Below are 17,366 nucleotides of genomic sequence, written 5' to 3'. Positions count from 1 at the left end.
AAAGCAGTCACCCAGTTTGCACTTTGTCTCCCCAATGTCAAGGAGACTACATTGTGAGCAATGATTACACAACAGTAGATTAAGTGAAGTGCAAATAAATCAGTGCATCACCTGGAAGGTATGTCTGGATTCTTGGATAGGTTGGAGATAAACAGGCAGGTATCACATCTTGTGCAATTGAATGAGAAGGTGCCACAGGGGATGTGGGGAGGAATAGGAGTGGAGAAGAAATCATGGAATGGGTAAGAGTTGATTAGCCCAATTGGCTGGATGACTGGTTTATAATGCAGAGTGACCCCAACACCTTGGGTTCTAAACCCTGCACTAGCTGAGGTCACCGCAAAGATGTCACCCTCTCAATGATTCTGCTCATCTGAGGTGTGCTGACCCTCAGATTAAATTCACCACCAATTGTCTTTCTCTGTCTGTTTCAACATGAGAGAGCAACTCTAGGACTGTTATGATTTTACTTTGGGAGGCTATGGCCTAGTTAATCCTGGACTGTTAATCCAGAGGTCCAGGTACTGTTCGGGTACCATATCCTGCCTCGGCAGATGGTGGAAATTGAATTCAATAAAACTCTGGAATTTAGAGACTAATGTTGAGCATGAATCCGTTGTTGATTATCAGAAAACCCTATTTTGCTTACTAATGGGCAGCACAGTGGCTCAGTTGTTAGCAATGCTCCTTCACAGCGATCTGGGTTCAATTCAACCCTTGGGCAACTGTCTGTGTGGAGTTTGCCCATTTTCCCTGCATCTGTGTGGGTTTCCTCTGGGTGCTCTGGTTTCCTCCCACCGTCCAAAGATGTGCAGGCCAGGTGGATTGGCCATACTAAATTGCCTGTAGTGTTCAGGGACATGTACATTAGGAGGGGTATAGGGCGATGGATATGGATGGATGCTGTGAGGGTCGATGTGGACTTGTTGGGCTGAAGAGCCTGTTTCCACACTGTGGGGATTCAATGATCCAATGTCCTTTAGGGAAGGAAACTGCCATCCTTAACTGATCTGGTCTACTTGTGCCTCCAGATCCACAGCAATATGATTGACTCTTAATTGCCTCTGGGCAGTTAGGGATGCCCAGTCAATACTGGCCTAGCTAGTGACGCCATCATCCTGCCAATGAATAAAAAAAAAATCCAGGGCATCCCAGAGAGAACTGCCTCAGCAAAATGCTGATAAGGGAAAAAAGGGTAATATGTGTCTGGTAGTGGCATCCTGTTGGAGATGGTGGAAATGGCAGCTTCTAATCTTAGAACCAGATTTTTGCTTGATCTGTTTGGGAAGTTTCACTTCACCAATGATTTTGCCATCTGATATCTATGATTAGTGCAGAGCATGGACAGTCCAGTGGCGCAATTCACTCGGGACTGGCAGTGGTCAGTATTCAGAGCTTGGCTGTCTTGACTTTACTGGAATATCTAATATCAATAATTATTGTTAGTAAAAGTGTGTAGTATTATTGTTTCCAAATAAAAAATCTTGCGTTAAGATTGTAATTCTATCAGTCTTGTGTATTTAATTCATGATGATTTGTTTATTTTTCCCCAAAATAGCTTTAAATTATCCTCACCAGAGAAACTCTGTGAAATAAAAGTTACTTTAATCAATCTGTTCAGACATCCTATGACAAAACTTTGGGACAGGTAAGGCTTGACCAAGATCTCCCTACCCAGAAATCGATCACTACTGCAAGTGATTGTAAATTAGTAAGGGAGAGTGATTGGATGCCTGGACTTTGTTTGGTTAAAATAATTATTGTGTTAATCAGTTTATACTCTTTTTGGTCAATGTTTTGCTGGGTTATTTAGAGAAGATAATGTTTGCATACAGCAGTTATATGATCTGAAAATATGAACAGTCTAGCTGTTGACACCAGTATTATCACAAAATTTCAAAGGATAGAAAACTATTAATTCTTTATCTTTTCAATTTCTAGTCATCTCAACAAGAAGCCCACCTCCTCCTTCACCTCTACATTTTTCAGCATCCCCCATTCTTCCTCCTGCTCCCAGTAGTTACTTCTCACACCCAACAATCAGATACCCACCACATCTTACCCCTCAGGATTCGGCAAAGAACTTTGTACAACTCGGCTGTGGTCCATCCAATCCACAAACAAGCCAGGTTAGTCACTTGCTGCTGAATTGTGAACATTTTATGGTTTGAATTAATTAAGGAAATACAACTACTTTTACAAGAATTGTATTGAAACTTCAAGTTACTGAGTTGTATTTGTTTCTTGATAGCGATTAGAACTTAAAAATAGAAACTAACTATAAAGCAGAAAGTTACACATTGAGAAGGCACTTCCTGTTCTTCATCCCTTTACCATTTCTAAGTGCATGGGGGAATTTGTTGTTCACCTGTGGGACTTTTGTAGTGGGTCAGAAGAGAGATATTCTCCAAAGTAGGTAGTCTTTAGAAACAGTTGACCAATCAATGCAATATAATAAAATGTGAGGCTGGATGAACACAGCAGGCCAAGCAGCATCTCAGGAGCACAAAAGCTGACGTTTCGGGCCTAGACCCTTCATCAGAGAGGGGGATGGGGGGAGGGAACTGGAATAAATAGGGAGAGAGGAGGAGGCGGACCGAAGATGGAGAGTAAAGAAGATAGGTGGAGAAGGTGTGGGTGGGGGGGTAGGGAGGGGATAGGTCAGTCCAGGGAAGACGGACAGGTCAAGGAGGTGGGATGAGGTTAGTAGGTAGCTGGGGGTGCGGCTTGGGGTGGGAGGAAGGGATGGGTGAGAGGAAGAACCGGTTAGGGAGGCAGAGACAGGTTGGACTGGTTTTGGGATGCAGTGGGTGGGGGGGAAGAGCTGGGCTGGCTGTGTGGTGCAGTGGGGGGAGGGGATGAACTGGGCTGGTTGAGGGATGCAGTGGGGGAAGGGGAGATTTTGAAACTGGTGAAGTCCACATTGATACCATATGGCTGCAGGGTTCCCAGGCGGAATATGAGTTGCTGTTCCTGCAACCTTCGGGTGGCATCATTGTGGCAGTGCAGGAGGCCCATGATGGACATGTCATCAAGAGAATGGGAGGGGGAGTGGAAATGGTTTGCGACTGGGAGGTGCAGTTGTTTGTTGCGAACTGAGCGGAGGTGTTCTGCAAAGCGGTCCCCAAGCCTCCGCTTGGTTTCCCCAATGTAGAGAAAGCCGCACCGGGTACAGTGGATGCAGTATACCAAATTGGCAGATGTGCAGGTGAACCTCTGCTTAATGTGGAATGTCATCTTGGGGCCTGGGATGGGGGTGAGGGAGGAGGTGTGGGGACAAGTGTAGCATTTCCTGCGGTGGTATCAATGTGGACTTCACCAGTTTCAAAATCTCCCCTTCCCCCACTGCATCCCTAAACCAGCCCAGCTCATCCCCTCCCCCCACTGCACCACACAACCAGCCCAGCTCTTCCCCCCCACCCACTGCATCCCAAAACCAGTCCAACCTGTCTCTGCCTCCCTAACCGGTTCTTCCTCTCACCCATCCCTTCCTCCCACCCCAAGCCGCACCCCCAGCTACCTACTAACCTCATCCCACCTCCTTGACCTGTCCGTCTTCCCTGGACTGACCTATCCCCTCCCTACCCCCCCACCCACACCTTCTCCACCTATCTTCTTTACTCTCCATCTTCGGTCCGCCTCCCCCTCTCTCCCTATTTATTCCAGTTCCCTCCCCCCATCCCCCTCTCTGATGAAGGGTCTAGGCCCGAAACGTCAGCTTTTGTGCTCCTGAGATGCTGCTTGGCCTGCTGTGTTCATCCAGCCTCACATTTTATTATCTTGGAATCTCCAGCATCTGCAGTTCCCATTATCTCTGACCAATCAATGCATGTGACTGCTGACTTCAGCATTGGCTGTACTAGCATGGCTGCATTATTTCCTGAAATCAGCAGCAGAAATCACATGCCCAACTGCTCTGAGGAGTACAGAGATCCTTAAATCTTTTGGCTAATGTCAATGTGAGCCCTGGCATTTATCTGTTAAAATGACAAAGGCACACCTGGTCTTTCAATAGCCCATGTTCTGATATTTCATTTGGTTTTACCTTATAATAATTGTAATTGCCTACATCCTTCTATGCTTTTGCAACAACATCAACAATAGCCATTTTTAATGTAACAACATTTTAAGGTGCTTCTTGTCAGGAAGCTGGTCTGAATAAGATTTCAAGTCTTTTGAAGTTAAGGTCCCAATCTCCATCAACAAACCCCTCCTCAGTCTCACTCCAACTTTATTCAACAATTTTAATCCTTGGTTCGCAGCCCACTTTTCACACATGTCACATTTGGAGCCATTCTACGCTGAATCACTGTTCCTCCACACCTCCCTTCACAGTACCAGTGCTGTTCCAAATCTCACCAAACTTGACTACTATATAGAGATAATGGGAACTGCAGATGCTGGAGAATCCAAGATAACAAAGTGTGGAGCTGGATGAACACAGCAGGCCAAGCAGCATCTTAGGAGCACAAAAGCTGCTGCTTTGCCTGCTGTGTTCATCCAGCTCCACACTTTGTTATCTCTTACCTTACATCCGTTCCAGACCACACTGGATCAATGCTCCACCACATCACACTGTGCTGGGCCACTGCTCATTTACACCTCACCACACTGGATTATTTCTCCTCCATACCTCACTACACTGTGTAAAGTCTTATCTTCATGAATCAACACTGGTTCTCTGCTCCTCCATACCTCACCCCAATGGATCACTGCACACCAGTTCTGCCTCATAGTCCTCGAATCTCCAAACCTCCGCACCACACTACAACACAATGGATCATGGCTCATTCTCACTGATTCCATTGGATTATTCCACCCACTTGCTGGTTTGCATAGGATCACTGATTTTCTTCATTGTCCACAGTTTTCATTTGTGTCCCCCATTCATCATCCTTCCTATTATGGTTCCTGTTCCTATCCAATCACCTTCCTTTCCTTTTTGTCATGTTCTCTCTTTTATCCATTATCCAAATTCATTATTTAAGTCATTATGCTGATAAGCCATAATTGTTCAACACAGTTTGCAAGCAGCTTTACCTTTTCTATCGCTCACTTCTCCTCTACGGTACCATTTAAATGACCATTGATAATCCTTTCAGCCCTTCAGTGGTTGAACACCTGGCCTAGACAGCAATGCCCATATCCATTAAACAAATTTAAAAATAAAAGTTGTCATTTCTGGATTTTATAAGGTTAAATCATTTCATGTTAATTGAGTCACAGTCATAGACATACAGCAGGGAAACAGTTCCTTCAGTCCAAAGAATTTGCTGTTTATTTTGTTGCTAACAAGGTTGCTAAAATCTAAGCTTATTTAACAAGAGTTTATAGGTGCCCCTCTCTAATTCCTAATCCAAAAAGATTTCTTTCTTTAAAAGTAATTTTTTTTTACATTACTGTATTAGACAAGACTGTTTCTCACCTGTTATGATGCTTGCATCACGTATCATGAAAATTTCTGATTCTGTCCACTGTAATGAAATATTCAAATACCAGGAAATACAGGGGAAGTTGGGAATAGGGAGAGGGTTGCTGTGTTTTTTTTCATGCAAAGGGTGAAAAACTTATAGTAAGGAAGAGCATAAAAATAGATGTGTGAATTCTGGCTACAGTGAGATAAGGTGGGAAGTTGTGTAAGAAGAGTTGTTCCGTGATAAGGAGAAGACTTGTTTCAATCTGATAGCCTCTTCCTGTTTGGATGTTTATTGTGTTCTTTGTGGGGAAAAAAAAATCTGCTTTTGTGTGAATCAGTTAGTATGATGTTAATTCACATATGGATATTTTATAATTTATACACAGCTTGTTACAGTTGTTATAGCATCACATTCTAGCGGGATGATTCCTTCTTTAAAAGTTAAACTTTGCTTCTTACACCAGGGAACTAGATAAAAGGCTCAGCCTGACAAGTTAGAATATCTTAAAACACTGGTCATTACCAGTGAGATAAGAGATAAATAGTTTGTTAAATCAATTCCATATTAGTTTATAATATGTAATTAGACCAAACGACAGGAGGAAATTATGAAGGGTGAGTTAAATATTTCCAATTGTTCAATGGCAGTTTGCCATTGAATACTTCGCTAATCTAACCATTCTTTATTTTCTATAAGGTTTTATTATGATATTTCATAATTAACTCTAGATTAGGGGGAGGAAAGGGGACAGACAGACAGTGCAGAGATCCCCTGTGGGCATTCCCCTCAGCAATAAGTATACCGTTTTGGATACTGCTGGGGGGGTTGACCTACCAGAGGAAAGCCATAGTAGTCAGTTCTCTGGCACTGAGCCTGACACTGTGGCAAAGAAGGGAAGGGGGCAGAATAGAAAAGTACTCGTGGTAGGGGACTCGATAGTTAGGGGAATCGACAGGAGAGTTTGTGGGCAAGATCGGGATTCCCGGAAGGTATGTTGCCTCCCTGGTGCCAGGGTCCGGGACGTCTCCGATCGGGTGTATAAAGTTCTGAAAGGGGAGGGTGAACAGCCAGAAATCGTGTTACATATTGGCACAAATGATATAGCCAGAAATAGGTTTGAGGATATAAAAAGTGATTTCAGGGAGTTAGGATGGAAGCTGCAGAGCAGGACGAACAGAGTAGTGTTCTCTGGTTTACTACCGGTGCCACGAGATAGCGAGGTGAGGAACAGGGAGCGGGCGCAGCTGAACACGTGGCTACGCAGCTGGTGTAGGAGGGAGGGTTTCAGATATGTTGATAATTGGGATGCCTTCTGGGGAAGGTGGGACCTGTACAAGAAGGACGGGTTGCATCTGAACTGGAAGGGGACCAATGTCCTGGGTGGAAGGTTTGCTCGAGTAGTTCGAGAGGGTTTAAACTAGTATGGCAGGGGGGTGGGAACCTGAGCTGTATACCAGAGGTGAGCGTTGATGCAGGTGAGGCAGTAGCAAGAGGTAGACCAGCTAGTGGGAAGGATTTTCCTGGGAAGGAACCAAGGGATCGGTTAAAGTGTGTTTGCTTTAATGCAAGGAGTATCAGGAATAAAAGTGATGAACTTAGAGCATGGATCAGTACCTGGTGCTATGATGTTGTGGCCATAACAGAGACATGGGTTTCTCATGGGCTGGAATGGTTGCTGGATATTCCAGGGTTTAGAACATTTAAAAAGAATAGGGAGGGGGGAAAAAGAGGAGGGGGTGTAGCACTACTAATCAGAGAGGGTATCACAGCTACAGAAGCTTCCATTGTCGAGGAAGATCTGCCTACTGAGTCAGTATGGGTGGAAATTAGGAGCAGCAAGGGAGTAGTCACCTCGTTAGGGGTTTACTACAGGCCCCCCAATAGCAGCAGGGAGATTGTAGAAAGCATAGGTCGACAGATTTTGGAAAAGTGTGGACGCAGTAGGGTTGTTGTAATGGGTGACTTTAACTTTCCTAATATTGATTGGAACCTCCTTCGAGCAGAAGATTTGAATGGAGCTGTTTTTGTAAGGTGTGTTCAGGAGGGTTTCCTAACGCAGTACGTTGACAGGCCGACGAGGGGAGAGGCCATTCTAGACTTGGTGCTCGGAAACGAGCCGGGGCAGGTATCAGATCTTGTGGTGGGAGAGCATTTTGGTGATAGTGACCATAACACTCTCTCATTCTACATAGCTATGGAGAAGGAGAGGATTAGGCAGAATGGGAGGATATTTAATTGGGGAAGAGGAAACTATGATGCGATTAGACACGAGTTAGGAAGCATGGACTGGGAGCAGTTGTTCCATGGTAAGGGAAGTATAGACATGTGGAGATTGTTTAAGGAACAGTTGTTGGGAGTGATGAGTAAATATGTCCCTCTGAGACAGGCAAGACGGGGTAAGATAAAGGAACCTTGGATGACGAGAGCGGTGGAGCTTCTAGTGAAAAGGAAGAAGGTAGCTTACATAAGGTGGAGGAAGCTAGGGTCAAGTTCAGCTAGAGAGGATTACATGCAGGCAAGGAAGGAGCTCAAAAATGGTCTGAGGAGAGCCAGGAGGGGGCACGAGAAAGGCTTGGCAGAAGGAATCCGGGAAAACACAAAGGCATTTTACACTTACGTGAGGAATAAGAGAATGGTCAAAGAAAGAGTAGGGCCGATCAGGGATAGCATAGGGAACTTGTGTGTGGAGCCTGAGGAGGTAGGGGAAGCCCTAAATGAGTTTTTTGCTTCTGTCTTTACGAAAGAAACGACCTGTGTAGTGAATGAAACCTTTGAAGAGCAGGTGTGCATGCTGGAATGGATAGAGATAGAGGAAGCTGATGTACTGAAAATTTTGTCAAACATTAAGATTGACAAGTCGCCAGGCCCGGATCAGATTTGTCCTCGGCTGCTTTGGGAAGCGAGAAATGCAATTGCTTCGCCACTTGCGAAGATCTTTGCATCCTCGCTCTCCACTGGAGTCGTACCTGAGGACTGGAGAGAGGCAAATGTAATTCCTCTCTTCAAGAAAGGAAATAGGGAAATCCCCGGCAATTATAGACCGGTAAGTCTCACGTCTGTCGTCTGCAAGGTGTTAGAAAGGATTCTGAGGGATAAGATTTATGACCATCTGGAAGAGCATGGCTTGATCAAATACAGTCAACACGGCTTTGTGAGGGGTAGGTCATGCCTTACAAACCTTATCGAGTTTTTTGAGGATGTGACTAGTAAGGTTGATGAGGGTCGAGCTGTGGATGTGGTGTATATGGACTTCAGTAAGGCATTTGATAAGGTTCCCCATGGAAGGCTCATTCAGAAGGTCAGGAGGAATGGGATACAGGGGAACTTAGCTGCTTGGATACAGAATTGGCTGGCCAACAGAAGACAGCGAGTGGTAGTAGAAGGAAAATATTCTGCCTGGAAGTCAGTGGTGAGTGGGGTTCCACAGGGCTCTGTCCTTGGGCCTCTACTGTTTGTAATTTTTATTAATGACTTGGACGAGGGAATTGAAGGATGGGTCAGCAAGTTTGCAGACGACACAAAGGTCGGAGGTGTCGTTGACAGTGTAGAGGGCTGTTGTAGGCTGCAGCGGGACATTGACAGGTTGCAGAGATGGGCTGAGAGGTGGCAGATGGAGTTCAACCTGGATAAATGCGAGGTGATGCATTTTGGAAGGTCGAATTTGAAAGCTGAGTACAGGATTAAGGATAGGATTCTTGGCAGCGTGGAGGAACAGAGGGATCTTGGTGTGCAGATACATAGATCCCTTAAAATGGCCACCCAAGTGGACAGGGTTGTTAAGAAAGCATATGGTGTTTTGGCTTTCATTAACAGGGGGATTGAGTTTAAGAGTCGTGAGATCTTGTTGCAGCTCTATAAAACTTTGGTTAGACCGCACTTGGAATACTGCGTCCAGTTCTGGGCGCCCTATTATAGGAAAGATGTGGATGCTTTGGAGAGGGTTCAGAGGAGGTTTACCAGGATGCTGCCTGGACTGGAGGGCTTATCTTATGAAGAGAGGTTGACTGAGCTCGGTCTCTTTTCATTGGAGAAAAGGAGGAGGAGAGGGGACCTAATTGAGGTATACAAGATAATGAGAGGCATAGATAGAGTCGATAGCCAGAGACTATTTCCCAGGGCAGAAATGGCTAGCACGAGGGGTCATAGTTTTAAGCTGGTTGGTGGAAAGTATAGAGGGGATGTCAGAGGCAGGTTCTTTACGCAGAGAGTTGTGAGAGCATGGAATGCGTTGCCAGCAGCAGTTGTGGAAGCAAGGTCATTGGGGTCATTTAAGAGACTGCTGGACATGCATATGGTCACAGAAATTTGAGGGTGCATCCATGAGGATCAATGGTCGGCACAACATTGTGGGCTGAAGGGCCTGTTCTGTGCTGTACTGTTCTATGTTCTATGTTCTATTAAGTCATTCTGTACAAAGGGGAGCCTTATAAAAGTCAGTCATTTTTGCCACTGCAATAGACTGGGTAGAATTACATTTTTGAAGGAAAGAAAATAAAACAGATGAAAGTCACAGACGAAGTTTCATTTCATAATCCTTGCATTCCAACTGATAAAACAAGAAAAGTGAGATGGTTGATCATCAAGTTTTATTGATGAATAGATCTTACTTTATCATAATAATTCCATGGCAGAGGAAAATGGTATTTGAGTGAAAAACTTAAATAGCTACTTAAATTTCAATATACAATCCACAACAATAGGTATACTCTAAAGAGCATATGCAAGTTAATCAAAAGAATAATTCGGAGATCATTCCATTTGGAAAGATGGCACATGATTTCTGCAACCCCATGCCCAACTTCCAAGGGTTAAGGGCAGGCATAAGTCAACCTTCTTGATTCTGTCGTGCAAGGGCTGCTGAAGTGCATTACCACAGTTGTGACATGCTTGTGCTTTGTTTGACTCTTTATTATGACCATGCTTGCTTAAACAGTAGATAGAAAAACTAATTATATCTCTATTTTAATTTGGCTCTATATGGATCCATAGAATTGTAAACTGACTCTGCCAATATGGTGTCCCAGATTGTTGTCGTCTGCATTGTCACTTTGTTTTTTTAATGCATACATTTATCTAATTCTTTTCCCTGAGACCATCTGAATTGTATTTAATAAATTTCCAGCAAGGCGTTTCATGTCTTTACAACCATCTGTACAAATAGCAACTATTAACTTCTTAACTTATTTGGCTGATTATGTTGATTTTATGCTTTCAGAATTACTGACTCACTAAACAATGGAAACGGTTTCTTGTATTATTTGTTTTATCAAAATACTTAGATTTTGTTTCCTTTAGAGTGTTAGAGGCTGTGGGGTGACCTGATAGAAGCATATAAAATTATAAAGGACATGGGTTTCTCAGGGGCAGGAATGGTTGCTGGATGTTCCAGGGTTTAGAGCATTTAAAAAGAATAGGGAGGGGGGAAAAAGAGGAGGGGGTGTAGCACTACTAATCAGGGAGGGTATCACAGCTACGGAAGCTTCCATTGTCGAGCAAGATCTGCCTACCGAGTCAGTATGGGTGGAAATTAGGAACAGCAAGGGAGTAGTCACCTTGTTAGGGGTTTACTACAGGCCCCCCAATAGCAGCAGGGAGATTGAAGAAAGCATAGGTCGACAGATTTTGGAAAAGTGTGGACGTAGTCGGGTTGTTGTAACGGGTGACTTTAACTTTCCCAATATTGATTGGAACCTCCTTTGGGCAGAAGAATTGAATGGAGCTGTTTTTGTAACGTGTGTTCAGGAGGATTTCCTAACTCAGTACGTTGACAGGCTGACGAGGGGAGGGGCCATTCTCGACTTGGTGCTCGGAAACGAGCCGTGGCAGGTATCAGATCTTGCGGTGGGAGAGCATTTTGGTGATAGTGGCCATAACTGCCTCACATTCTACATAGCTATGGAGAAGGAGAGGATTAGGCAAAATGGGAGGATATTTAATTGGGGAAGAGGAAACTATGATGCGATTAGACATGAGTTAGGAAGCATGGACTGGGAGCAATTGTTCCATGGTAAAGGTGCTATAGACATGTGGAGACTGTTTAAGGAACAGTTGTTGCGAGTGATGAATAAATATGTCCCTCTGAGACAGGCAAGAAGGGGTAAGATAAAGGAACCTTGGATGACAAGAGCGGTGGAGCTTCTCGTCAAAAGGAAGAAGGTAGCTTACATAAGGTGGAGGAAGCTAGGGTCAAGCTCGGCTCTGGAGGATTACAGGCAGGCGAGGAAGGAGCTCAAAAATGGTCTGAGGAGAACCAGGAGGGGGCACGCAAAAGGCTTGGCAGAACGGATTAGGGAGAACACAAAGGCATTTTACACTTCTGTGAGGAATAAGAGAATGGTTAAAGAAAGAGTAGGGACAATCAGGGATAGTATAGGGAACTTGTGTGTGGAGTCTGAGGAGGTAGGGGGAGCCCTAAATGAGTTTTTTGCTTCTGTCTTTACGAAAGAAACGAACTTTGTAGTGAATGAAACCTTTGAAGAGCAGGTGTGCATGCTGGAATGGATAGAGATAGAGGAAGCTGATGTGCTGAAAATTTTGTCAAACGTTAAGATTGACAAGTTGCCAAGCCCGGACCAGATTTGTCCTCGGCTGCTTTGGGAAACGAGAAATGCAATTGCTTCGCCACTTGTGAAGATCTTTGCATCCTCGCTCTCCACTGGAGCCGTACCTGAGGACTGGAGAGAGGCAAATGTAATTCCTCTCTTCAAGAAAGGAAATAGGGAAATCCCCGGCAATTACAGACCAGTAAGTCTCATGTCTGTCGTCTGCAAGGTGTTGGAAAGGATTCTGAGGGATAGGATCTATGACCATCTGGAAGAGCATGGCTTGATTAAATGCAATCAACACAGCTTTGTGAGGGGAAGGTCATGCCTCACAAACCTTATCGAGTTCTTTGAGGATGTGACTAGAAAAGTTGATGAAGGTCAAGCTGTGGAGGTGGTGTATATGGACTTCAGTAAGGCATTTGATAAGGTTCCCCATGGTAGGCTCATTCAGAAGGTCAGGAGGAATGGGATACAGGGGAACTTAGCTGTCTGGATACAGAATTGGCTGGCCAACAGAAAACAGCGAGTGGTAGTAGAAGGAAAATATTCTGCCTGGAAGTCAGTGGTGAGTGGTGTTTCACAGGGCTCTGTCCTTGGGCCTCTCCTGTTTGTAATTTTTATTAATGACTTGGATGAGGGGATTGAAGGATGGGTCAGCAAGTTTGCAGATGACTCAAAGGTTGGAGGTGTCGTTGACAGTACAGAGGGCTGTTTTAGGCTGCAGCGGGACATTGACAGGATGCAGAGATGGGCTGAGAGGTGGCAGATGGAGTTCAACCTGGATAAATGCGAGGTGATGCATTTTGGAAGGTCGAATTTGAAAGCTGAGTAACAGGATTAAGGATAGGATTCTTGGCAGTGTGGAGGAACAGAGGGATCTTGGTGTGCAGATACATAGATCCCTTAAAATGGCCACCCAAGTGGACAGGGTTGTTAAGAAAGCATATGGTGTTTTGGCTTTCATTAACAGGGGGATTGAGTTTAAGAGTCGTGAGATCTTGTTGCAGCTCTATAAAACTTTGGTTAGACCGCACTTAGAATACTGCGTCCAGTTCTGGTTGCCCTATTATAGGAAAGATGTGGATGCTTTGGAGAGGGTTCAGAGGAGGTTTACCAGGATGCTGCCTGGACTGGAGGGCTTATCTTATGAAGAGAGGTTGACTGAGCTCGAAGGACTTTTTTCATTGGAGAAAAGGAGGAGGAGAGGGGACTTAAGTGAGGTATACAAGATAATGAGAGGCATAGATAGAGCTGATAGCCAGAGACTATTTCCCAGGGCAGAAAAGGCTAACACGAGGGGTCATAGTTTTAAGCTGGTTGGTGGAAAGTATAGAGGGGATGTCAGAGGCGGGTTCTTTACACAGAGAGTTGTGAGAGCATGGAATGCGTTGCCAGCAGCAGTTGTGGAAGCAAGGTCATTGGGGTCATTTAAGAGACTGCTGGACATGTATATGGTCACAGAAATTTGAGGGTGCATACATGAGGATCAATGGTCGGCACAACATTGTGGGCTGAAGGGCCTGTTCTGTGCTGTACTGTTCTGTGTTCTATGTTCTATATGGTAGATAGTCGTTGTCTTTTTCCCAGGGTGGAATTTTCAAATACTAGGGGCATTAGTTTATATTGAGAGGGGAAAAGTTTAAAAGAGATATGCCAGGAAGTGTTTTTTGCAGAGATAGTAGTAGATGCCTGGAATGTGCGGCCAAAGCAGGTGGAAGAATCAGATATGATAGCAAAATTTAAGAGGTATTTAGACAGATAAATTAACAAGCAGGGAATAAAGGGATGCAGATCAGTAGATTGGATTAGTTTAGATTAGCCTCATGGATGGTACAGACATAGTGAGCTGAAAGACCTGTTCCTGTGCTGTACTATGTTCTAATTTATGAATACCACAAATCTTCTTTAGTCATCCTTTTTTCTGGTTGTTATGATCTCTGCTGATGGCACAACCAGACATATCAGACCCCAGAATTAATTTTGGCTTGGTAGTTCATGTATTTTCTTGTTTAGCCAGTTAATGTGGTAGTTAGTTATTGAAATATGTTGACATGAGGCAGCCAATTTTCTTTAACAACAGAATAAATGTTCATTACCCAAAGATGAGTAAACAAAACAGACAAACCAAGCTATCTAATTACTAAAGATGTAGAAAGATCTCAAAAAATGCAACCAAAAAATGTTTCAATTTATTTCCTGACACTAGCCGTTACAGAAATTCATATCCAGAGAAATCACATCCCTTTCTGAACTCATTAAGTTTCATTTTAATTAGTATCAGTTTCTTTTGCTGTGGACTGTTGAGACAATTCAATGAATCTTTCCCAATGCCAACATGAACTTTTTACAAATCTAAGAGCCTAAATTTTGTCAGTTCTAAGAGTCTGGAGATTATTAACCTAGTTCTCCTAATTTGAAATTTGAGCAAACTAAATCCTTCTGCTGAGGTGGCATGTTCCCTGAACTATCCTGAAATGCTTACAAGAGAGAAACTCAACCTGCTTTTGAATTTAACTCTGATGTGTTAAATCATAGAATTTTACAGTATCAAAAGAGGCCATTTGACTTATCATGTCTATACCAGCTCCCAAAAGGGCTACACACCTAGTCCCATTCTCTAGCCCTATCTCTGTACTGCTGTACCTTAATCAATTTCAGACACTTATGCAACACTCTTTTGAAACCTTCAATGGAATCCGCCTCCTGGACAGCACATTCCAAATTCTAAGAACTCTCTGGGTAAAGAGTTTTCTCCTCATCTCACTCCCGGCTTTCTTGCTGACAATCTTGAAATTGTGACCCCTGGTTATTGTCATACCAGTTAGTGGAAACAGGATATCCTTCTTTATCATGTGAAAATTGTTCCTAATTTAGAACACAAATTTCGGGTTACGTCTTAATGTCAACTGCTTCAATGACAATAAGTCCAATTTCTCTAATCTTTCCATGTGTCAAAAATCCCTCATTCCTTGTGGCATTCAACAAATCTGCTTTGATATATAAATATAAGGATCCAATAAGCCTTCATAACAACTGTTTCAACTAACCTGGCCACCCTTAAAGAATTTTGCATGTGAACCTCTGCTCCTGCACTTCTCTTAAAGCTGTGCTGTTTTGTCTCCCCATGTTTCTTCTATCAAAATGCATTATCTCACATTTCCCTGCATTGGAATTTATCTGCCAGGAAACTTGCCAGTTTCCTTCTGAAGTTGCTTAGCACCATTCTCACGGTTCACTATTGCCCCGACATTGGTATCATCTGCAAATCTAGAGATTTTGCCCTCTTGTAAACCCGGCTCTAGATATTTCTGAACTGAAACAAAGCCAATAGCCATAAAAGTTCACCCTGCCTGCCATAAATCCCACCTTTCAATTAACATCACAGGGGTGTATAGTCAACTACTTTCTGGTAAATACTGCAATTAGTACTGTATTCTGGGAAATTTCTGATCTTGTTCTTCTTTAGAAGTAATCATAACCTATCTGCCTGTAATTCTAAATTCTAAAAATGATAATATATGTCCATTACTCAGCTTTCATCACATAGCAAATTTTGTATTGCAGACTTATTCATTATGCTTTGTATTATATTTTTAATCATAAAATCATTGAATAGTTTACAGGCCATTTGATTTTTCATGCCTGTGCCAGCTGTCACCAAGTATAATTTAGCTAGTTGCACATCCTTTTCTGGTGCAAATTGTCTTCCTTCACATGTTTATTTGATTCCCTTTGAAGCCCACATTTCAGACTACCACAACCACAATTTCAGGCAATGTATTTCCTGCTCGTTATTTAAGACGGAGTTTTTCCTTAGATCACCTTCAGGTTTGAAGCCGGTTTTCTGAAAATGCTCGTCATTTGGCCTGAAGAAAGATCCATACAATATAAATCATAGATCAACATTTCAACTGACTTTCAGCATCAAAACTCACCCTAATCTAAAATTCAAAGTTAGGAATGGTAGAAAAGTTTTAAGATTATCATAGAGCTCTGAAATGAGGCAATTCCTTGTAATGGATCAGCAAATTTCGAGGCCCCAGTGTTGCTGTCATAAGACAGGGATTTACAATTTAATTCAGGGAATATATGTTAGCTTTTTCCGTGTAACCTGATGGTTTTCATGGACTTTTTTAAATCTTCTATGAATGAATAAGTTCATTATGCTGCATCTTGTCCAAGAACAAAACAAATTGTGCCTATGTTGTTAGCCTGTTTTGAACATGTTACCAATAATCTTCAGTTTAATTGAACATTCATGAAATTTCCAGGTCAACAGTGTGGAGTGAGATTGCTTCATTTATCTTCTAGCACAAAAGAAATTCTGTGCTTTCCTTCCTGCTGGTTCGGTGGATTGGTCATGCTAAATTGTCCATTGTGTCCAGGAGTATATAGGTTAGGTGGATTAACCATGAGAAATGTAGGGTTACCTACATTTGGGTTTGAGTTACCTACATACACCTCTGGATGGGACCCTCTTCAGATGGTCAGTGTGGACTCACTGGGGCGAATAGCCTGCTTCCATACTATAGGGATTCTATGATTCTAGGTCTCAACTGTACATTTGTGGTATCGTTAAACAAAATGCTTTGTTTACATTATATCAGTTTGTGGGAACAATTGTCCCTGTTCCTTGTTGAATCCATTATTTTGCATGCAATATGAAATCTTAGTGCTCTCTTCTGGCCAGATAACAAGACCATAAGACATTTCAACAAAAGGAGGCCATTCAGCTCATTGATTCTTTTTCACCGTTCAATGAGGCACACAGTTGTACAGCACAGAAATAGATCCTTTGGTCTAACTTGCCTATGCTGACCAATTTTCCCAAACTAAACTAATCCCGTTTGCTTGCACTTGGCCCATTTCCCTCTAAATCTCCCATAATCACTTACCTGTCCAAACGTGTTTTAAATGTTGGAACTGAACCTGCATCGACCAATTTTTCTGGCAGTCTATTCCACATACAAACCACCCTCAGCCTGAAAAGTTGCCCCTCAGATCCATTTTAAATCCTTCTCCACTCACTTTAAAACTATGTCATCTAAGTTTTGAACTTCCCAATCCTAGGGAAAAGACCTTTGCTGCTTACCTTATTTTTTCTCTTCATGATTTTATAAACCTCTGTAAGATCACTCCTCAACGTCCTACACTCCAGTGAAAATAGTGCCAGCTTATCCAGCCTGTACTTATAATGCAAACCTTCCAGTCCTGGTAACATCTTTGTAAATCTTTACTGTACTATGATTAGCAGTATTCCGCAGGGATGCTGCTGTGTCCACTATTGTTTGTCATTTATATAAACAATTTGGATGATAATATGGGAAGCATGGCAAGTAAGTTTGTGGATGACACATTGGTGACACAGTAAACTGTGAGGAATGTTATCTAAGATTACAAAGGC

At 43.0% G+C, this 17,366-nt stretch overlaps 1 protein-coding gene across 14 annotated transcripts in view; it reads left to right on the top strand.

The window, feature by feature from the left end:
• LOC125451225 (nuclear factor 1 B-type-like) overlaps window positions 1-17,366 on the top strand; it is a 683,573-nt gene that overhangs the window by 586,274 nt on the left and 79,933 nt on the right. For all 14 annotated transcript variants that reach the window (XM_059644590.1, XM_059644588.1, XM_048528110.2 and 11 more), the window contains one exon: window positions 1,942-2,129. In XM_059644590.1, coding sequence (XP_059500573.1) covers window positions 1,942-2,129 — 188 coding nt within the window. The remainder of the gene's footprint in view (window positions 1-1,941; window positions 2,130-17,366) is intronic.

Source organism: Stegostoma tigrinum, chromosome 3, assembly GCF_030684315.1.
Source record: "Stegostoma tigrinum isolate sSteTig4 chromosome 3, sSteTig4.hap1, whole genome shotgun sequence".
NCBI classification, from domain to species: domain Eukaryota; kingdom Metazoa; phylum Chordata; class Chondrichthyes; order Orectolobiformes; family Stegostomatidae; genus Stegostoma; species Stegostoma tigrinum.
This window is presented reverse-complemented; position numbering and strand designations above follow the sequence as displayed.